Source organism: Thermobia domestica, chromosome 11 (assembly GCF_964235325.1).
Source record: "Thermobia domestica chromosome 11, izTheDome1.hap1.1, whole genome shotgun sequence".
In the NCBI taxonomy this organism is placed as follows: Eukaryota; Metazoa; Arthropoda; class Insecta; order Zygentoma; family Lepismatidae; genus Thermobia; species Thermobia domestica.
In genome coordinates, this window is record NC_137464.1 from 224,832,852 (window position 1) to 224,857,782 (window position 24,931).

Here is a 24,931-nt window from a genome sequence, read left to right on the forward strand (position 1 = left end):
CTTGTGAAATATGGACAAATCTATCGGAAAAGCTTCCCCAAAAAAGAACTCACCCTAAAATCAAACTATCCCTTGTAGACTTTTCCATAAGAAATGACATATAACATATGTTAAAGCTATTAATGATTTTTTTAAATACTAACAAAATCGCATGTGTCATATTTCACAAAACTGTCAGAAAACTAACTTCTTGTGGATATTCTCATGCAAGGGGTTTACGCAACATCATAGGAATATTAATGAAATATTTATATATGAGATATGAACGAAATCACCTGAGTCGTTTTTGAGAAAGTATTCTGGAAAGAAACTCCGAAGAGTAAATTACCCACTGTGAATTTTTTCCTAAGGAGTAATTAACACAATATTATAGAGTAGCTAATGAAATATTTATTTATGAAACTTAAACGGAATCATCTTAGTCATTTTTCAGAAAATCGTATGACTAAACGACTCAAGTGATTGAATTTCGAATTTTTGACTTTCACCCTTCAAACAAACTACCCTTGTGTGTAGAAGCAGGAAAAAAATACAAAATAAAAAAAACTTTAAAAAACCTTTCGCCTTATGCAGAGTTCGTTTGACATATGATTAGCGACATACTAAAGGTCTGACTACTGCAGGAAACATAAGTTAGTCGAACTCTTTAGTATGTCACTAATCACATGTCAAAACGACTCTGCATAAGACCCCTTAAGTTTAAAATTTGATTGAGTTACGTTGGACGGTAGGGCCTGTAGGCAAGTATATATCAGAATGCAGGAGACTCTCGATTCAGCCTTTCTGTTTTCATTTTCCCAGGATATTTTGCGGTCGATGACGTCACGTGGAGACTTATCACCAAGGATGTAATAAAATAGAGGATCTGTCCATACCACAAAATTGTGAAGCCATGCGTCACAGCCATACGTATCCTATGATTGGTGATTTTCTTGCCTGTGAAAGATTATTTCGGGTATTTTATTCTCACTCTTGTTTGTACACCCATACGTGCAGCATGTAATCATTGCATAATATAAATTTGAAGCAATGACTTAAATAAAAATAAACGACAGACACACTACATGTCTACATATGAAGATTGCAATTTTCGAGCCTATGTATATGGCAGTCATTCAGTTATCATTAGGGTGAAGATACCTTGGGCATTACGAGGTATTGTTCAAGAGAACCAGTGAAATACCACATACGCGATTACGCTAGTTGATATGTTGTTTCAAGATGAACAAAATTCCTCCACTAGATGTCACGAAAAGGAGCCAATCAGAACGCTAAACGCGAACTAAGTCTACCTCTCATTTTGTATACCTTGATCAGAATGAATGGAGGAATAGACGAACGAACGAATATATATTTAAAAAAAAACAAACTTTTTCGTCATATATAGGCCATGAAATATATAAATCTGTTGAAATCTTAAATTTCATTTTTTCGACGGTCACCACACGTTCTATCCTTTTGTCGCTCAAAAGTAAAAAAGAAAAAGAAAGAAAGAAAGAACTCGACTTCGGATGAATTGAAACAGAATTAAAAGAAGAGGCTGGCTTAAAATGCTACGTCAGAATGGTTACTTTCTCTCATAGCCGACGAGAGAGAGGTGGTGCAGGTATACCTATATGCAGCACACGAAATTACTGACCCACCTAGTATGTATTTCGAGACTTTGAAATTTGTCTTTTCATTTGATGGTATCTTATGATTACATATCACTGTACTTATAAATATTAAACATTAAAGTATGTATTATGTTATGTACGAAAGTTACCATATATCCTGCTTGGCTTAACTGTTAATTAATTAATTAATTTTGATTTATTTTCAGATGCTGTAACGAAATCAGCCGTCTTCTTCTTTTTATCAGCGATATTTTTATTCGTCGGATGGTTCTGTTGTTTATTTGGTCACTTCGCTCGTCAAAGGAGACTGTTCATCTTCATATCAGGAGTTATATTTATCATATCAGGTAAGTAACTCAATGGAACTAAGAACATGAAATCGTCTTTAGTGGAAGGAATATTAATTGAAAACAAAACTAATTTGTAGTTCCTGGTATTGTGGATTATGTTAAAGTAGATCCACAAATTTACAATGTGTTGTGCCATTACTGACAGGTCACTTGCCTCAAATTGAGATATTTCCATTCATTGCGGTTCTCCGGTTAACTTCTTCGTCTTCTCTCCCACTGTTTGTTTCGATGTTCCAGAAGGATATTCAATGGGTAATCTAAGTGGCAGAATGACTCTTTGTCTTCATGTAATCTTTTCCGCTTTTATTCCAATTTAATTATAGATTTTCATTCTCTCCCATGCTTTTCTTTCACCATACTTTCTATTATTTTCCTTAGAATACAATTTGTTCTGAAACAATGTCCTAGCTAGGTTTCTTTTCTCTTTTAAATTGTTTCCAATATTGTTTCATCTCCTTTTCACCACCATGCTCCTACAATATCTGTCAGAATACAATTTATTCTAAATAAAGAATACTAACTAGTTTATTTTTCTCATTTTAATTATCTCTGATATTGTTCCTTTCTTTGTTCCACCATGTCTTCTATTATATTTATCAGAATATAATTTATTCACAAACAATGTCTTAACTAGTTTCTTTTATTGCTTTTTAATTATCTCCAATATTGTTTCGTTCCCTTCTCCATACCTTTTATCATGTTCCTCATTTGCAATTTCTTCACAAACAAGGTCTTAATCAGTCTTTTTCCTCTTTCTAACTTTCTCTAATATTGTTTCTTTCCTCCCCCATACTTTCTATCATGTCCCTCAAAATAAATTTCCTCACAAACAAGATCTTAATCAATTTCCTTTCTCTTTTTAGTTATCTCTAGTATTGTTCCGTTGTTCCTTTCCCATACCTTCCATCATGTACCTCAAAATAAAATTTATTTCCAAACCATCAGCTAACTATTTCTTTCATTCATTTTAATTATTTATAATATTGTTCTTTTCTTCCTTTCCCATACCTTCTACATATCCATCAAACTATAATTTCTTCCCAAAAGAGCTACTTTTCTTCTTTTTAATTATCTTCGTTCTTCCTTCTCCATACCTTCTATCATGTTCCTCACAATACAATTTCTTCACAAATAATATCTTAACGAATCTCTTCTCCTCTTTTAAATTATCTTTGAAATTGTTTCTTTCTTCCTTTTACTATGCCTTCTATCATGTCACTCGGAACACAATTCATCCTTAGACAACGTTCTAGCAAGTTTCTTCTTCCCTTTTTAAAAATTATTTTCAATGTTATATGTTTCTCCTTTCCACCATACATTCTACCATGTCCATCAAAATACAGTTTCAATATGCTAATCAGTTTATTTTTCTGTTTAGAATTATCTTTAATATTATTCCCTTCTTCCTTTCACCACGTCTTACATCATACGTCCCTCCCCAACGAATCTTCTCAAACAATATCTTAACAATTTTCTTTTCCTTTTCTAATTGTTTCCAATATGTCAAACTTTCTATCACGTCCCTCATAACAAAATATATTTCAAACAATGTCCTAAACAGTTTCATTTACTCTTCTAATTTACCTCTAATATTTTTCTTTTCTAACACCCCTTCATTAGTTTTGGATATGATTCAACAAATTTCTTCCGTTCTTCTCCATATTAATATTTCAAAATTCTCTAACAAACTTTTACTTTTGTCGTTCTTGTAATGTCTATGTTAGCAAGAACGTCTTAATATTATAACGGTAACGGGCTAGAAGTGCTTAAAGTTAGCACTAGCCGGAAGATTAAAAAGAAGAGAAAATCATAATTATAATTATGATTTTCTTTTCTTTTTTAAATCTTCGGACTAGTGCTAATTTTTAGCACTTCTAGAACGTTACCGTTATAATATCCTTTATTTTTAAAAAATACAAAATCAATTGAACTTCAACACAAAATGTATTAATTGCCGCACAATTGTAATTTAATTCCTCATGTAAGAGACTGTCATTAATACGTAGAAGTAAACAGAAACATATTTAAACAACGAAACTTACGTTCGTGTTATGGACTATGCAATCATCAGATATAACGTACGGTTTTAGCATGAAGATATTTTTTTTTTTTGATAACAGTAAAACAAAACGATATATAAACGTTAACAAAATTTATAAAGAGAACATCGCTAGGACATCATATAAAGAAGAACTTATTAGAAAGGTGTATTTCAAACATTTTGTTTTCAAATCAGGACCACTTTATTAGTTAAAAATGTTCTACGGGCCACCTTGCAGCCGTCTCCTTTGAAAGAAAGTTTATCATTTACTTTTTTAAAGTGTATATGTTAACAACAGTATACTATTTTTTTGGGTAGTACAAATTAAATATCCTTTAACTTGAATTTGTTATCAACAGAAGAAGTTACATATAAGATTTCTTTCGAAATACAAGTAATTGAACAGTATTAATTTCTTTTAATAGAGTAAATAGGGTAATAATTTTCAAACAAAATATCATTCCTGGGAGAGAAAATGCAAGAGCTTTACTCAATGTAATTTCCAAATTCTGACATTTTTAACAATTCACTTGAATTTTATTAGAATGGTACATGTGGAGCTTGAAAAAGACCATAGCGTTAATACGTCCGTTCGCTAGTCCACACAATGGCTCTTGAACGACAATAAATTTTCGGAATGAGCTCCTTCTGGCTAAGCTGTTAGCGTACACGCCTTTAGCGTGAGAAACCCGGGGTCGTTTCCGTTAAACAGTTCCCGTTCACGTTAAACAGTAGGTCCCGTCTCATATAGCGCCGCTGTTGAAAGGACCTTAGACACAAAATCAACTCAACTCAACTCAGACTTTCGGAATTTTGTTTTATGCAACATATTACAAGTACAATTATCCCGGCCGAGTTCGGTAATGGAGTTAATTCGTAATCTGCACGAGTAACGGTGACTTTAACATTGGTTACCCATATTGAAACAAAAGTTTGTAACTCTAAAATGGTAAGGGTTGCACAGCGCACCCTTAGATGGCAGCAAATACATCCACTAGCGGTTGCCACCTACCGGACGAAATTGAAACTTCTTCTAATCCTCCCTAGTGTCTACCAGAACCTACCGTATTTTACGGACTAAAATATGTACCTTACTTTTTAAGCAATTTAAAAAAATGGCGTAACATTTTTACCATTTTTATTATTAGGTTGTCGACCAACAGATCGACTGGTTAGTTCCGTCGTCGCATATTAGAGGCGCTACGGTTCGCCTTCCAGTTTTTCGCAGAGTCTAGTCTGTGGTACTGGGGTTATGATGGCCGGGCGGGAGAGAAACGCCCGCAATTCATGTTTGTTGCATTGGTGCACGGCTGATGCCAGTTGAATCCAATGTTACCAAATACAGATAGGTTTCCCGCGGCATCAAATATATGGCCATTTTTAAGACTGGCGGGAATTTTAAATTCAACACTGAACGTTTTTATATTAATTTCGAGTATAAGACGCGCCTGAATTTTGGAGCAATTTTTTGAACAAAGAAGCGCATCTTATAGTCCCTAAAATATGTAGTTTCTGTGTTTTTATCGACTAACATTCATTCTAAGAGAACGAGAGAAGCGCCAGATTAGGACAATATTTAAGAAGAAAATATTTATAAGGTTGCGGTAGAAGATACGGTGGAATGTAAAAGGTTGAGGTTAAGAAGCAGATCACAAATGATGGAGAATATTAGGAAGAGTAATTTCACAGTGTATTGGAAGTTCTAAATTTGTTGGAAGTCATGCCGGTAATGGTAAAATAAAGTGTGAAGATGACAATAATGACGATCCTTGTGCCTAATTGATGATAGTATCTTATTTTCCTTTTATATTGTAGATTAGATGTCATTATAAATCAAAGGACAAAATAATTATGATGATCTCTAGGTTAATTATATATAAAACAAAATGATATAAGATACTTGAAACTACGTGTCATTTGAATAACAAATATTTAAAAAAAACGTTTAATTTTTTGAAGTATTTCTTTGCTCTAATAAACAGGTGAAATGATAATGATGTTTAGAGGATGCGAAATGTCATAGAGAATCAATAAAGATCATAAAAGATCTATATGGGCTGACATGAGAGGTAAACTATGCCAAGTCACTTTTTCACTTTTTTCGCGAAATTGAGTTACACTTTTCTTTACTTACATTGGTACGAGGAAGACTAGGAACGTTTTGAGATCTGGATAACTGGAACGCAGGAAGCGAACAAGTTTTCCATCAATAAACAATCGACGCAATTCAACAATATATTGTCTTGCAAACACTTTTTCGCTTCTCCTGTGAAATTAATATTTTATGACTTTACTACTTTCTTTTTTGTTTTAAAAAAAGTAGTTTCCGTGTATTACAGTTACAGAAATAAATTTAGTCATTAAAACAGCAAACAGAAAAAATTAAACACAAATGTGCTATTATATACACTGACAAATTGTAAAAAGGAAGGGTAACACATAATGATTAATAAGTGTTTCGGTCCTCTCTACTTAGATTTTGCTATGATCTCAATCACACACAAGCGAACAAAAGTATCATTTCATACTGTATCTGTCATTCAAGTAGTAACTGTTAACATTCAGAAAATGTTTATATTTATTTTAGATAAAAAAAAATTCATCCAGCTTGGGTGAAGATGGGAAGGATATACTACATTACTTCTAAGCCCCAGATATATATATATATATATATATATATATATATATATATATATATATATATATATATATATATAATACTACGGGTTAATTTAAATGTATCACCAAAATTGTCAATTTCTACTACAGATGAACGTACTGTACGTAAAATCTACATTATTTATGTTATTCCCTTTCAATGTTATTCCCTTTCAATTTATTGGGGTTATTTCCTTTCAATGGTGCACATCTCTTATCGTCATTTCCATCAGATCTGCTCCTCCACTGAAGATCGTTCCACGCCAATGGCTATATCATCCTCTGACCAGGTAGTCATATATACTTGATTGTTTGTCCCAAGAGACCACTTTCACATATTTGCTATACTTGTTATCAGCGTCTTCCACGAGGTGGTAAAACACTCACGATTCTAATCTAATGGAACACATTATTACAATTACAATCCAGGATATTTTCTATTAAAATTACAGTACAAGATTTAGTGAAAATTTTAGGTTATTGTATTTTAAACCATAGCGTGCGTTAACTTCTTACTAGTGTCATAATGAAAAGCCTTATGGTATTTTTAAACATGTTTATCTTTAATAGGTGTAATTGTTAGTCACTAATAGCTCTTTTTAGCACCATAACATATTCATTTTTGTTGATTTTCTCGAAAATTACACATATCATTTTATTCTTACTTATGTCAGGTTTTTCATTTCAATAAGATTTATGGATTAATATGTATATCTCACCTTTGGACAATTATTTATACTGATTCTATTGAACAGAGATTACGATTTCCAGAGAAGAAGTATGTCTTGTAAATGAAAATGATATGTACCTCTGAAATAGGATGTACCCTTTTGTTGATATACGAAGTTTAAGATAAATGTAAACCTTGATTACAATGAAAAACATTAAGTAAATCTCTATTGGCGATCTGTATACTATACAGCATAAAAATACAAAACAAGTGAAAGTCTCTGAATACCCTGTTATTTCCTAACTTGAGAGAGAAAAATGTGAAATCTAATAATGGAAAACAGTTGTAAGAGAGGATTGTGCGTAACCTGTGGAATACATGACGACCATGACCGCCACCTTGAAATCCACCACCATGTATGCAAGTTCAAAATTTCAAATAGAGGGAGGTGGAGCATGCCACATGTCAAATAACACTAGAGTGAGGTCAGGAAACCAAAAGTGTAATTGTTTCTTTCATATGTTGTACGGTTGGACATTATAAACACTGAAAGTTTGAAAAGCATCTACCAACGGCACTCTTTACAACTCGTTTTATATGGTGGCTATTTCGTCTAATGTATAACAATAGTTGCGTATCTACCCTGACTCCACACACAGGAAAATGTCCGGTGAAATCTTGACACACGCCTGCTGAATGTTTCTGTAGGTGCATTATATCGTGGGGTTTCTCAGCATTGAATCATCTGCTTCGGATGACCCCACAAATAGAAATCAAAAGATGTGAGATGAGTAGCTATTGTACGGGGCAACATAACCAGTCCACTTATCTGGGAATTGTACATCGAGCCATTGACCAAAACCAACGTAATAATGAGGAGTCCCTCCCTCATCATGTTGCAAATATGAAAATTTTCCGTTTGGAATCAGAAGGGAAGGGAAACGTTTTCTTACAAGAGTATCAGGCACAATGTCATCGTTAAGGAAGTGTCGATAAAAAAATGGACCAATGATTCGAGTGTCTCATATATCATGAATGGTCCTTACTCAGATGACTGTCACGTCAATACCAACAATTATGTCGATTGAACTCCGATTTACACAGAAATAGGCCTCGTCACTGAACGGTATGGCACGTGTAAAAACGGGAACCAGTTCATGTTTGTTCGTAGCTCATGTACAAAGCTCTACTCGTCGATTTAGATCATTCTCATTTAGTTTATGCTGCGTGTGTAGCTTATAAGGATATCAGTGTTTATTATGGAATATTCGGACAATCAAGGACTGGCTGACATCAATTTCCAGTGGTAGACAAGTACTGCGTTCAAAATTTATCACAAACCATCCATCGTTGTTAGAACCATCGTTGTAGTTTCCTCATTGGTTTTAGTCTTCACTCCCCAACAGTGCTAGTTTCCCGGAATTTGGCGATCACATACGTAACTCTGCTGTGCAATACTAGATATCTAGCTAGGTTTAGCCCTCTGCAATGTCTCAGGAACTGCGTTTTGTATTTTATTAGGATGATTTCTATTTTCTGTTTTTTTTTCTTTGTCAGAGGCTTTTTAGCTCATCTATAGGAATGAGATTTTGTCAGTAACAATGAGACTTTTCAAATGTTCTGTCTTCACAACGTGGAAACCACACAAGGTATAAAAGTGACAATGATACATCTGTATTTCTGAACTGATATTAGTATTATTTGATATGCAACATGCCCTATTCTCATTTGAAATTTCGAACTTGCTTTCTAGATGGTACTTATAATCGCTACCGGTATGTATTCTAACAGTTGTGCTCCCATCCTATATTAGGAGATTTTAGTTTTCCTTTCGGATTTTAAAATAAATGTAGTGTTCAAAAAGATTTCGACTCACCCTATATTTAGGTTTGCAAAATTTTGGGTAGTGTTAATACTAATTAGATGTCTCTGGATAAATTTGCGCCATCCGGAATCAATCCCAAGACCTTTTGCACCAAAGGCAACTCGCGGTGTAGCTACTATTCTAGGGCGAAGAAGAATATTAAGCTTCGAAAGAATAATATAGAGAAGACAATGAATTATTTGTGCTGTGAGCATGGGCGCCCGAAGGGGAGAGAAAGGCCCCTGGCTCACGAAAATGTATACGTAATATAGCAAACCACGTAAACATAATATGATACCAGAAATACCTGACATAATATAACAACCATGGAGATGGCCTCCCTTTAAAAAAATTTCTTCGGGCGCCCCTGACTGTGAGCCTTATAAAGTAAAGAGACCTAGAACTATTTTATATACCTTGGTATTACTTATGTACATCTAAATTACTTAAGACTTACAAATCTGACCTTTTTCAAGTTGTTATCAAAGTAATTTCTGCATTTGAAGGAGTTAAAAGAGATGTAAATAGTACAAGGAATCAAAAATATATTGAAAAGATTTATTTTATTTACATTTCCGGGACGTCCATTCCAATGTACAAATGGACTCAAGGAGTATTCTACTTTTATTGATGGGATTTCTTGAAGTCATATTGTTCTTCAACAAAACATAGATTTACTACGTATTTTTAGGAATACTTGTAAAACTTCTTACCGATCCTTGACATTTGTCCTTCCGTAGAAGCTTTTTTTCTTTTCATCAAACTCTGGAAAATGATTAGTTCAATCTGGAGAAATTTGATATTGCCTAAAACCTGCCATCAAATGAAGCCGTTTGAAAAAATGTCTGCTTTATTTGTATGAGCAGTTTGCAGGTTTGAGAATATGAGTTACCTGACTGTAGAACATATATGTTGATAATTTCACCAATATCATCTACACTGAAATTTATATATATAACATATAGCCGAGAACTTGCCTGAAGCTAGCAACTTTAACTTTTCTTTTTTATCTTTTAAGGTACAAATCTCTTTTTCCAAGAATAAAGGATTTCACATTAGCAAGATAAAACTTGGCATACGAGCTTTCTATTGAAAATAATAACATGTGTTTACTCTTAAATAGGTGAAAGGGGAGCAACTTCTGTCATACAAATTTCGGCTCTTTTGTGAAACTGCCAAAAATTCACTCAAGTTAGAGATGTGGAATTCTGTATTTAAACTCGTAAATTAAAATTAGAAAATACTTGTTTCAACAAGTCTACTTCTAACGGGGAAAGGTAACTTTTATAATATTCAAATGTTCAATTCTTTATATATAAAAACTTTATGTAAATATTCATTTAATTTGGAGGTAAGAAGTATGGTACATAAACTCCTAATTGAAACTAATCAGAAACATGTTTTATCCTTTTCAAAATTTCAGCTAACAAAAGGAACAATTTCCAGCATTAAAAGTTTCGATTCTTTATTCGGAAAATGCTTAGCGTGAGTATTTGCTTAAGTTGGAGGCGTAAAATTCTATATTTAAACCTATAACCAAAAATGAATAAATAATTATGTATTGCAGCGTTTTCGATAATTCCGCTTCTAAAAGGAAAAGAGAGAGAGATTTGACAATATTCGAATTCCTAGTTATATATTTATTAAACCTTACTCTCCCCGTATAAAAAAAGAAAATGTCATTTATATTTGTTCTATTATAAACATTCGTCTTTTGTTTTAGTAAACATGTTTGAATACCAACAGTCACACTCTACTTGGGCTAAAAAGCCGTTTGAGGGACCGAGCTCTCATTTATGCATTTCTGCCTTAATTAGAGGCTGAATTATATATATCTTAGTAAAAAAAGAACTACGATTTTGCTAGAAGTCTTAATATCTAATTAGGGGTAGAAAGGTTAAATACAATTTTCTGCTAAACAAATGATGGTCTAGCTGGAAAAGTTTGCATGAGCACTTATTTTGACCTGCTGAGTATAATCAAAGGGAAAGAAAATCAGTTTGCTTCTGCCTCAATCAGAATATTTACTTGTAAGTCATAACGTTGAGCTGTGACTGTGATTGCCCCCAACAATATGAATATATGTTTTTGTTCATCTTAAACTTTATTGTAAATATGTGTAGGTACATAAGAAACAACTACTGATTTGATCTTTTTCTGCTTTACAGGCCTGTTTATGCTCATAGGGCTGGTGATGTACATCTCTATCTTCAAAGCAGAGATCGGAAGCAAACTAAGACCAAAATCTCAACTTCAGCCCCCGCTCTTCACTTATAGCTACGGTTTCAGTTTTCTCCTGATTGTGTCAGGTTTCATGTCCACTGAAATGGCAGGGACTTGTGCTATATTCCTGTACATTTACTGGCATCAGAAAGACTGGAGCAAGAAACAAGAGCGCCGTAAAGTTTCTGTGGGTTTGGATTTGCGTGTTCCAACTCCTGATATTGACACCATTGTACCTTGTAGACGCCATCGCGGTAGACCTCGAAGATACAGTTTCGGTTCTGCACGCTACGGCGGAGGATGCAGCCGCGAAACCTCGCCTCGGCCCGGCACAAGCAGAAGTAAATCACATCAACAGCTTCCGGTGTCCGACTCCATGAGAGATATTTCGTATTACAGTTTTCCTCAAGTGGCCTCTTCCGGGCACGAGACTCATTCAGTGACATTCTCTCGTGATCCCACGTGCAATACGATGTCAACAACAGCGGACATTAATTGTGAATATTCTCGCGAATTTGTGACCTTTGACATTGATCGTGGTGGTAGTGGTTCCGGTTTGTATGGTGGAGGTCCTCCAACAGGAAGTGGTGGTGCTATATCTAGTGCTGGGACTCGATCCGAAGAACGGCGGAAAGATATGTCGTATGATACTCTAAGAAGGACGACTCCAGTTTAGTGTTAGTGCAAAAAGTAAAATAATATGTATAGATTATCAATATATGCATACACAAATATAGGTATATTGATTAGAAAAAGAGTTGGTAAAAGTTTAGCTTGTTCCTGGTTTTCGGAACAGACAGTGGATGCTAGAATAGTAAACACTAAAAAGCTTAAGTTGGAAGTGAACACAACTTAAGACCTAATTCCCTTCGAAATATATGAATACAATAAACATTTTTTCTATGTGTAAAGCTATATTTATACTAATCTAGTAATATAATGTAAAAAGAATTAAAATACAATTAGCTATAATACGAGGTGTCTTCAAAAGATATCGAGATGAGTTCTGGAAAAGGTTTCCCTTAGAAGTTATTCTTGTCAAATTCTTGTTACTATACTCCCACGTATTACACAGCTTCTACAGGTCTTACTTTCTTTGACGCAAACCTTTAACCACTTTTATTTTAAAATTTTGCGTCCAAGAGCGTCTGGTGTTCCATTGCATAAGAAATGGAACCAAGCAGAGAAACCAAATTAGTAAATTGATGAATATTTTCCCACAAATTGTTAAACTTATCTGAACTTCAAATGCGTAATTGGTAGTGTAGGTCCTTTATGACTTATCTGAAAGAAATTAAGAGAATTAATCATCCGAAGGTTAATCAGTCAAACACATTTAAGTATTGTTTTGCAATTTGATTTACAGCATTAACCTTTTCCAACTTGCTAAATTTGCTAAATCTATTGTGAAGTAGTGCGCGAGAAATATTAGTACAAGAAAGCACATGAATAAAGCTGCAAAGTTGTTAATGATCAATACTTTTTTAGTGAAATTTAAGTTTTCGTCTAGGATTACTACTGTTAGAAAAGAACTCCTTCTGTGTATTTTCTAATAGTTGTTCAATCCCGTCAATATAAGTTACTTTATATGAAAGCATAAAATCATAACGAAATTGAGATTTAAAATCTTATGCTTATCATTTTGATGGAGTACAAATATTCACTAATACTAGAATAATGATAAAATATATTAAGCGTGTAATAAATATTCAATGTTTAATTGCGATTTGTATCACATTTGCTTTAGGGACTGAATATATTTATATTTGTTTTGTGAGATAAAAATAAGAATATAGAGTATGTAATAGATATTCAACATGTACTTCAGCAACGTAATACATTTCTGTTTGTTTTCATCAAACTCGCGCTTGTCATAAACAGAAATTGAGTTTTATGAAGTTTACTTGAACGACTAAACAAACCCCTACCCGTGAACAAAATAAGAAATAATTTAAAGAAGCATAAGAACACAAACTGTTGCATTACACAAATTATTTCCCGACAGCTATGGTAGAGCGCTGTAATGCATAAGGCTGGAAATTGCAAGTCGTTCTATCATGAGTTCGAATCCTACTTTTGGTACTTGTGTACGTAATGCTCTTTCAGCAATCATGCTATATCGTCACTTATATCTTATCAACTGCATTAATATCAATCAGTGTTTCTTTTTTTAAAAAAAAAAAATGTTCCGGAGAGGCACATATTTTTTCACATGGTACTATTCAATTTATTATTACATTATATACCTATTAGTTTGGTCTCTTCCGTGAAGGGCACGCTTAGAGCTTCGGAGGGGCAGTGCCCCCAAAAACATGTCTGGAAGAAATACTAGTATCAATGGCAGTATCGTGAAATGTAAAGCTTTAAAATACAGTACAGTACATAGATTCTCGCGATCTGATTAAAATCCCCTGATGACATACTATTATCAAAACTGATGTAAAAACTGAAATACCAGATGGAGTTCACATGATCAATAATATCTTAGCAATACCATAGAGCAATAATCAAGTTAGTCTACTTTCTACAGTGTAAATCCGTATATGAAATGAATGAAGGTCATAAGTAGTGCAGAAGTGTACTAAATCATCGTCGTGTCTAACAAGCTCACCGATAATAACCTCTATGATTTTTATTATCGTGTTGAATATGTTATGATTATACCCAGCGGTGCCCATTCCCTCAATTCCATGGGATCTATGGTTCCAAATTTATCAATTTCTCCTGTGAATGTGTAGAGTATACAGCCACCCCACGAAAAAGATGATTAGTTTCTACACTGATTTGCGATTCAAATACATAGTTGACTTCATTTGGTATCCTGTGACCACTTTGTTTTCAATAGAATCACCTGCATCCTGAACGTAGCCCGTGAGCGCCTCTGATTATAGCCGTTAACGTAAACTTTGTAAATGTTTGGTGCCATCCATCCGTATTTATTTAAATGCCATAGCATTATTTCGTTAGTTTCTTTTTGAGTTTATGATGTAATCTCTTAAATAATACCCTTTGTGGAAATTACAAAGTTACCAGGAGATTTTGAAAGTAAATTTGTTGCTTGTTTGCTCCAAATATCGAGCGTACGATAAGCAAAATCAAGACCTGACATAAATCTGTTTCACACTAATGAAAATACTAAAATAACCCAAAGAATATTATATAATTGCCATGTACCACACTGCCCTTTATTACATGCCACATTTTAAGGAATAAGCGTTGACGAGTGAAGTTAAATAGCTGTCACACAAAATATGTATTTACTTCCTTCTTTAAATAAAATACGCTCTGATATATACTTTGTGTACAGGGGATATTTAAGTGAGTGTCTCCCTCGTGACGAGACAAACCAGAGCTCTTCCAACATAATCTGGAACCAATCACAGGAGATATACTCAATTCCAGTGCTCATCTTTCACAATATATTATCAATTTCACTTTTAAATGCTGTAAGTCAGTCTAAATATCTACGACATTTTACGAGTCTATTGTTGATTGCACTAATCTTTCATGTTAGTGAATTACTTAATATTTCCTCTTTGCTTTTGTATAGTAAAAGAAATTAGATTTGCCTATGCGTGTTTTCTCTATTTGGTACGTTGATTTGAAAACTCTAAGGCAGTTTGTTGCAGTATAGTTTATTATTAAGTACTTTGTACAAGGATATCATGTCATGTAATGTTCTCTTTTGCAAAGGGTTATAGTTACGAAATTTCCGTTTAGTGAATAACAATTTTCAGTTCTTGGGGAGAACGATTGTTTGCTTGTAAATTTAGAAATTTAGATTGGACTTTTGTATATTTTTAGTGAGTACTTTTGTGTATGGGTTCCACATAAGCGTTGCATTTTCAAGTATGGACCGAACATAATTTTGGTACAAATTTTCAAGAGCAGAAGGTTTGTTAAACTCCCTACTAATTCTTAGAATGAACCCAAGATTTCTGTTTGATTATTTATTATGGTATCTATGTAAGTGTCAGATGCAAAAATGTCGTATCATAATACTTACAACCGGGAGTTAGGTTTCATTTATTATATATTGAAATTGCACTGGTTTCTTAAGTTTCGTAGAATTCATAATTTTACATTTATTTATATTTACGTGTGGTGAGTTAGTTTGACAATACTTTGCTACTTAATTCATATCTTGTTGAAGTTCATTAAGTCATTTATTGATTTGATACATCTAAAAAAGACTTAAGGCCATCCGAAATTCTATAGTTATCTACATATAACGATCGTAATTATTTTAATGTTGACTTTTGTAAGCTACTCAACTTGAAAATTTTTAAGAGTGTAACTTTGCTTTAAATTAAAGAAGAAAACGAAATCAATTTTTTGATAGGTGAGGAGGGGAATTTATCATATATAAAATATTAGGATGACTTAAAAATAACTTGCATTTGTTGTTAAAAGATATGTCTCTTAAACGTAAATTGTCTTATTTATTTATTTATTTATTTTATAATTCTGAGGTTGCAAATGAATAGGAGCTTTACTGCATTCACATTCTGACCACGAGGTCAGTACTTCTTGGCAGACACGTGCGCAGGAATTTATTTCGGAAGGGGTCCAAAACTTCTTGGATGGGGTTTAAATTCAATATGAGGATAAATTATGTTAAAATTTTAAAATCGCCCCCAAAATTAGACTGAATTTACAGAAAAGTAGGGATTTCTGGGAGGGTCCGGACCCTCAGGACCCACCGCTGCGTACATCCTTGCGAGTTTGGTCTTGTTGTACTTGTCCTCCAATTCTTTTTTTAAAAAATCATTATTGTGGGTTTATACACGTTACTCAAAAGATCATCTCGATATTGTTTGAACAGAGCTCGTATTATATAGATATAAAGTCTCAAGACTATACATTGAAAAGTTCAAATTAACTGAAATAAAACTGTTTGTTTACACCAAGTTTTAATTATAAACAATTATTATTACTAATGGAATATATGAAAATTTTGTTAACAAAGCTCTTAACCTTCACGCTACTACTCTGTATATTCATTGTCATGTTTCCTGTGTAAAACAAACTGTATTATTTTACTTTTTTCCTTTATCCAGATTTAAGAAGAACTTATGGAAAATGTCTTACTGTAAACAAACTAAATTGCCATTTTTAAATATGGAATAAAACGTTAACTGTTGTTCTGTATTCATACTTTATTCGCAATAAATAAGGACAATCATTGAGTTTTAATTTAATAATTAAAGGTTTATTTTCAAACAAGTTTGTTTTGGTACACATACCTGTAATTGGCAGAAACAAACCTGAAAAAAATTCAGTAAGGTACATTTTTGTACACTTAACTCAGCTTTAGTCCCACAGAGTTTCTATATTACTTACGTAAAATTTTGTTATTGAAGCCTTACAATAAGGCGCTTACACTAAAAGAATTGTCTCTAATTGGAAGGTAATTACTATTATTCGGTTAAAACGAGTTAATTTTACGGTTTGTTATTGTTCGGTTTATATGCGATATTTGAAAAATGCGCAAAAAAGTCTGTACAAACTTCACTTAATAAGAATTCAGTCTTAAATTGTCATTTGACCTACTCGGACCAAAATTAATCCATGCTGAAAATATCGAAATAGTGATTCTTTCAAAATTTCCGAAACCATAAAGCCACTGATTACAGAGAGTGTGCTATTTTCTATATAGATCACTCAATTGTGTAGCGTTCATGGAATACTCGCTTAAAAGTAATGTTTAAAATGCTACTTTCAAGATAAATTGTTCGTCCAAGGATTCTCATAAAGCTTTCTTGTAGCTGAATATTGCTGAAGAAAGAATTGAATTTTTCCTGGCGACGTGATTTCAGTCTTCTCGGGCTACCAGCCAGATGAAGATATTGACATCCGACGTTTCGAATGCAGACATTGCATTCATCTTCAGGGATTGTAATAAGTCTTCCCGGGCTATCAGCCAGGTGAAGATATTGACATCCGACGTTTCGAATGCAGACATTGCATTCATCTTCAGGGATTGTAATAAGTTTTCCCGGGCTATCAGCCAGGTGAAGATATTGACATCCGACGTTTCGAATGCAGACATTGCATTCATCTTCAGGGATTGTAATAAGTCTTCCCGGGCTATCAGCCAGGTGAAGATATTGACATCCGACGTTTCGAATGCAGACATTGCATTCATCTTCAGAGATTGTAATGAATGCGATTATAATCCGTGAAGATGGACGCGATGTCTGCATTCAAACCGTCGGATGTCAATACCTTGACCTGGCTAAATTATCGCTGTTCAGAGGAACTCCCTATTTTGCTGGAAATGAAATCCTTTTAATAATGTATACCTAGATTTTACTGGTTCAAAGGAAAGTGAAATATGCCGAGACTTGACTTTGTTGTTTCTTTTGAACGTGAGAAAGGAATTACGTTTTTAAAAAATAAAATACAGTAGCTACATATATAGAATGACTTGCTATCTGACCATCGCTAATGAGAACGAAACAAGTGCCTTCGAGAGTTGACGTTTGTGTCGCCTATTTGATTATCCTAATAAACTATCTTGATAGTTCCTACGGCGTTCTTTGTTAAATTAACAAATCTCGTTTATCGGATAGCTAGGTTTCAAGCTAGCTAATTTATAAAAGAAATTATTAACAGAGTTATTTGCATTTAAAAGGTTGGAAGTTGCATTCATACACTAACTTTAAAAAATCTACCTACCGTAAAATGATGGGTGGTTCTGGCTAAGTAAATGTTTCTATTTCGTTTCAAGTTTCAAAGAAAATGATTTATGAAAGTAATCCTTTTGTGAGAGTAAGTATCTGAGAAGCAAGTATTAGTGTTTTCCTTCGATGCATAGCCTAAATACATCATAGTATTAGCTTTCACCGCAATAACCGATACAAGCATTGGTTACTATCTGCTATCCGGTTTTCAGAATCTATACCGCTTCAGGTGGGATATTTTGTTTTATTCAAAGAACATGCCAAGAATGCTTTCCATTGTTTTGTTTTTAAATATCTTCCTATTACAATGATTGCAAAAATACTCAATTGAGTTAAGTCCGCGACTGAGGGCCGGTTATTGTCTTACAATATTCCGACAAGTGAACGAATGTAAACAGCCAGTTTTGTAACTAAAATGTAAATAACAGCGTTACTAACTGGCTTAATATCAGAGCTCTTTATGGCCTGTTCATAGTAAACCATTTAACGCACATGTTCAGTATTGTTATTTGAAAAGAAAAACATTCAATCTTTTGCAATTATATGTAGCACATTTTAATGCTTAGAACACACCTTATTAAAGACAATTGTCTTTGCGTGAATTCTATATGTGGACAAGAATACAGGGCTTTTCAAAGAGAAGTGGCAAGAGGAACGAGGGCAAGTTTTATTAAACAAGACCATACATCTGATACGCTTGAGCTGTACGAGTCTTGTGCTTGCAGACTAAACTCAGTCCTCTCAAAGCAATCTACAAATGTTATTAAAAGATGTTAAATAGAATAAGGTGTTAGCGTTATGTCTCACAGACACAAAGATAACACTAGGCTCCCAAATTTCAAAATTACACTGTGTGTGAAAACACTAGAATTAATTCTTTGTCACCTGAGTGCTAGAACCAGAGTTAAATTCAGAGGAAGGCCACAGTGAATTTCTGTTTTCATAAATAAAAATTGTGAATTTATTATTTGCTGAAGTAATGCTACTTCGCTTACACCACTTATATGCTCATATTTTATCAAATAATTTAATCTCAACTATACCAAAGGGCTGCACTGGACGGGGCTATAAAAAAGAAAAATGTACTGCAATTAAATTTTAAAAGTCAATCCCAAAACGCAAGTTGATACCCAATCCCGTAATCCTTTAAAGAGTTAAGGTAAAACTTCTTCTTCACTTCCCCTCCGAAGGATTCACATTCTTAAAAATCAAATGAAAATTTTTAGTTTAACGTCCCATGGTTATACCTTTAGAGTAAAGGAGACAGATGATTAATGAAAATAAAGGGTTATAAAATTAATATTTTGTGTTTTCTCTCACCGGGAATCGCACTTGGAACTTACTACCAAAGGAACATGCGCTAGCCATTGGAATAGAGATTAGGATTTTCACATGTGTCGAGTGAAAACATATCTGAATTATTTCTTAACTGAAAGAAAATAAAATAATTTGTGTCAACCGATAAACATAGATTTAAAGCACAAACGTACAATTTATTGAGCCTTAACCTTAACCTGATTTAAACTTACACATATCTCGAAATTATCAACCCTAGATCAATATGTTAGACATTGACGTTGTGACCTGTCCTTTACAGCTTGCTCCTCTTTTATAATGAAATCGAATAAGAAGTAACCACTCCTCATGTAATCTGCTTAATGCACGGTAGAAGCTCACTCAAATGTCAATTGTGTTATGTTGTTCTTGCACTGTTAATTTCCATGTATATATTCCTATTTATAATACGTCTTCATTACTGCAGGAATGATGAACCATTACTACTTTTAATAAAAACTATACTGTGTAATTATGGTGTTCATTATTGAGCGCAAAAAGATGAAACAACTTATCTAAACTGTAACTTTGAAAAAACGTTGGATACACTACAGCAATGACACCCTCCGCTCGCCTGTTCGCAAGCACTTTCCTAATAATTAAGGTAAACACATTAGCGTCCTAGCAAAAATCAACATTGCTATCCTGGTAAACTAATAGAAAATTAAACTGTTTACCAATGTAATCATGACGGTTTAGCCACGCCGTAGAGTCCTATGGTAGTGATCTTCCTTCGAAATACAGTAAATCTTTATAAGATCATCAATCTTACTATTAAAATATTTCCACGCTATGTCAGATAGTCTTCGGTATTTTACAGTAGACTGAAGACACTATTATGTCACTCTTTTACCAGGTTGCTGGGACACAAACTCAGTGATTACTTCGAAATTGTTCTAATTAATATTTACTGTAATAGCGAAAAAACTGGCCCTTTTCCGTAATATCCAGCTGTTTTGTATTGTAATTTCTAACGTCGTTTCACTTTATATATTGGTTTAAGAAGTTCCCAGGCAACTACACGCCTACATAAATTGTGGTCGCCAAGTATCTTCATTGAAACTGATTGGATTGCTTCAATTTAATTAATATTTATCTCTCTCTTGAGCTATATCTCAATCTCACCTCCTTAACTACCACTGTGAATTTTTCGTCGTGTTTTTAGTCCTTTTAGAGTTGCATATATACTTATAGTCATCACTTTTCATATTGTTTACTACTTTTAAGAAAATAACCAAATTTTAAGTAGACGCTAGTGTAGTCCAATGTATAGAAACATCCTAATAAAATTGAACTGTGCATACAATATGAAATAAAAACCCATAAGTGTGAGAGAAGGAAAACATGGAAGAATGCTGACGCCAGCAGCAATTTTGAAACCCATGTTTGTGTCATTTTAATGAACCAATAGCTTCGTAATTTTATCAATAAAGATGGGATAAAGTTTGTAGGTCCATGTCTCATACAGCCTTGGTTCTGAAAGAGAAACAATCAATAGTCGAGCAATAGAAATGAAGCAAAAAATAACTACACTTACGTCTTCTTGAGAACACGTGCTGCTAGAAATATATATTTCACATACTAAGGTTCCTATTTAAATATTTTTTCTTTAATCCCAAATCTAATATGATGGCATTCAAGATAGTCACTAAAATTCTTATCAGTCCTGTTACTTTTCTCCCTTTTCAATATCACTCACAAATCTTGATTTCTTATTTTCTATACTCTTCAAATGTTATATGGATCCTCCACACCTTGGACAATCCTATATTTTCTCCTGATCCGTTATTAAACTTATGCCGTATTCTATTCTAAATACAGTTATCATTGCAGTATTCTTTTGGAATGATAATATACGAATAGGAAGTATTCTGTGCACACATATTCGTTACCGAACTGTAATACTGAAGTCTATCAGTTCATTTTATTCCGTATGCGAAAACATATATGATTCCTCTTTGTATATATGCTTCTTTGTACAAATGAGCAACACTACTGTCATCTGAGCACATAAGTATAAAGAACACTATTACGTAACAGTACGTTTATCCTGTCTTCCCAAACTCAGGACAACAGAATGAAATTCAAGAAACGTAGATTGAAACTCAGAATTCTTTGGTTTTCAAATTATTATATTTCATTCATCGTTGGGAAACTTTATTTCGCACTAAGAAATATACGTACAATGAAGTTTCCCCTCAATAACCATTGGAGCAAAATATCTTAAATATATATATATATATATATATATATATATATATATATATATATATATATATATATATATATATAAGTGATAATCTTGTTATTATTGACCAGAGTTAAAACACAGGCTCATTCGTCCACTAACACACACTACGTTGTGATGTACAATGCATTTTTCTTCATTTGATCAATTTCCCCCTCATTTTATGTTTGTAGCATTAAAACTATAATACCCTTCGGCTGATAATATATGTTCACCTTATTTACCTCCGCTACTCCACATTGCTACATGGTTATGGCTTCAAGCCTCTAACAGTCATATGTGCATTTTCCGATCTTACTAAATTTATAACTGCAACTATTGTTCATTATACCTAACCTAATAATTATAGCAGAATGCTATCATATCTGCTTTGTGTATATATACACATCAGTATAATACGAAGCTTTTGTTAAATAGAAGTATAGAATACTCCCATTACATATTTCTCCACATAAAGAGCAAAAATTTTTGGAAGAGCTAACCTTTGTGATACGGCTAAAAAGGATTATTGTTTCAATTTGATTTGTTCAAAGTTACAAGATCTATCTCCTAAATTTTATGGACTTATTCTAAATAATAGAAATTACTAGTTGCTAATAGTATGCCAAACTAAAATAATGGCTAGGGAACGCCAAATATATATCTAGGAAACGTCAACATATTTCTAGATTAATCGCTGCCGAGAGTGAATACTTATAATATTAAATGGGTAGCCCTAGAAAAAGATAGATGGGTATCCCCTGACTCCTTCAACTATACAATTGCAAAATTCCAATATACTTAGAATGAAGCCTTTATAATATGTATTAATTTTTTGTACAGTTGTTTATGTCACAGAATACTGTTTCTACTTCCAAATACGAAATTACACTTTCTGGTTGAGTAGTGAGATTTCACATATTCGATATCATATAATATAGAAACCCTGTGGGCCTATTGCTAATTCATCATTATGTTAGAAATTGGGAAAAGTAGAAAACAATGTCTTACACATGAAGAAATTGTAATATTTAAATAAAATAACAAACTGAATATTACCTCAGGTAAACATATCCCACTAAAAAGCTTTTATTAACAAAATAATAATTATGAAATGAGTTTCTTTATATGCAGTCATGATCAAATACTAAACATTCATCTGTTATGCAAACTCTTAACAATAATGGTCGCAACGTTGTAGTGTTTATTCTAAAGTAGAAAACATTATTCTAATACTACTTTGCGAAATACCAAAGATAATTGGATAACTTTGAAAAGAGTTACTAACAGAGTGCTCGAAACTATGTTATTTCAACATTGACCACTAAAATTTCCACATTGCCGAAGAATCGCCACTCTTCAATATTTAAAACCGTTGATCTAAATATACACTGTATGTACAACATAGTTACCTAACCTTCTGTTCATTTGCTTTTTTATAGTTCTGATTAAATTAACGTTTAACAGCTTTGTTTCATATGTTTTATTTTGAGTAACAGTTATAGAATTTCTTTGCGAAAACTTGATTGTATCCTAACTCTAAGTTTGATGGCTCAAAATTAGGTATCTGAAAGTGTACTGAGAAACCTATTTCGCAGAACTACTAAGCACGTCTAATTCCATACAAAATATAGTTAACGTCTAATTTCATACAAAATTAGATCAAGATCGGATCTCAGCATATCACATACCATACATCATATAACGGTAACTTATAATTTGATTGGTTAGAAATGGCGAGATATGTTGGCACTATGTAAACTATGAAAAAGAGAAAAATGTTGATCTTAATAGTAAATTATTATTAATAGAGTTGTTAGAGTGATTTATGTTTGAGATGCTGTATAAAAATTAAAGACCAATAAAATATGTTTGAAACTACTTAAATGGTTTTGAAATATAATTAAGAATTCAGTAAATAAACTTTGCATTAACTATATTCATTTTAATAATTATTTTAAAATAAAGTCAAATAAAGTACGTCATAAAACTATTCTAAATTAAGTGTTTATTCTAAAGTTAGTAATGGAATCCTCAGGAAAGAGAAGTAAGCACTTTGGATAACTACATTTAATTTTTAGAAAAGCTTGATAAAGGTTCGTTAAAGCATAATTTGGAACTAAATCCTTGTAAAAAAAACTGAATATCATGCTACATTAATTATGTATTTGAAGAAACTATGAAAGGTGAGTGTCTAATGTTTAATCATGACTGTGTAGTACACGGGATGACAACTATAATCAAACAGAAATATTGCTTTCTATATCCGAGCTTCTACGCACAGCGTGGGATCTATATTTAAAAAGCTATCAATATTATACTTTCAATTTTCCCAAAATAATAACGATAAAAAAGAAAGATACTATATGAATAAGCACCTGTAAAAATGCTCAATCCAGTAAGGTAGAAGAATTTCCAAAAGAAAAAAATTTAAAAAGTCATATATGAAACTATGTAAAAAAAATCGGATTTATAAATTTATTTAAAAACATAGATAAACAAGTTCGATGAAGGTGTGCCTTGCATCTATTCTAGAACAAGATAATCAACAATCAAAGGTATTAAGGAAGCTCAATATATTTACAGTTATTTGCTAATTCTTGAAAATAATCAATATATGTCAGCATGTATTTGTTTTTGCTTTAACTGGAGTGCAAGTGGTGTTTCTTCAGAATCACATTTTACTGATATAGAATATTTTATTCTATGATACAAATGTATAAGGACTTAATTACATATACAACGAAACCCTTTACAAAATCTTGCATTAAAACTCCTACGTCATTGTGGTTTACAATATTTTGTTTTCTGATATAACTCAATACTCGATATTTTTGAAAAAAAATTATTCGGTTAAAGTCAATTTATAATATTCTTTTAAGTATAGACAAAAAATATCACCGTAAATTCATAAATTTATATATATTAAACTCTTGATTATCTGTGTATATGTTTTTAAACATATACAGGTATTATGATACGTGTGTTTGTCATTGGGTTCAAATTTCGTGTTATTGAAGAAACGCACAAACATGAAAATACTAATTACTCAAGCTTTTTATTAGTTACTATTATTATAATGAGGATTTTTTTACTTAGTATTAAAATATTTTCTAATGATAATCGTTACAGAAAAAAATCCGTATTACTTGTGTCGGTTAGTACGAACAATTTGAAGTTTGGTATATATTCAAATAACAACTACAAACTTAACAATTACACATCATAATTACACATAATATTCAATATACGTATATATTA

General features: G+C 32.7%; 1 protein-coding gene across 1 annotated transcript in view; it reads left to right on the forward strand.

Annotated features, from left to right (window-relative positions):
• The window catches only part of stg1 (stargazin-like protein), a 706,566-nt gene extending 684,915 nt beyond the window's left edge, over positions 1-21,651 (forward strand). Inside the window, exons 3-4 of the mRNA XM_081731715.1 lie at positions 1,823-1,963; positions 11,368-21,651. Coding sequence (XP_081587841.1) covers positions 1,823-1,963; positions 11,368-12,098 — 872 coding nt within the window. The 3' untranslated portion in view covers positions 12,099-21,651. The remainder of the gene's footprint in view (positions 1-1,822; positions 1,964-11,367) is intronic.
• The last annotated feature ends 3,280 nt before the right edge of the window (positions 21,652-24,931 follow it).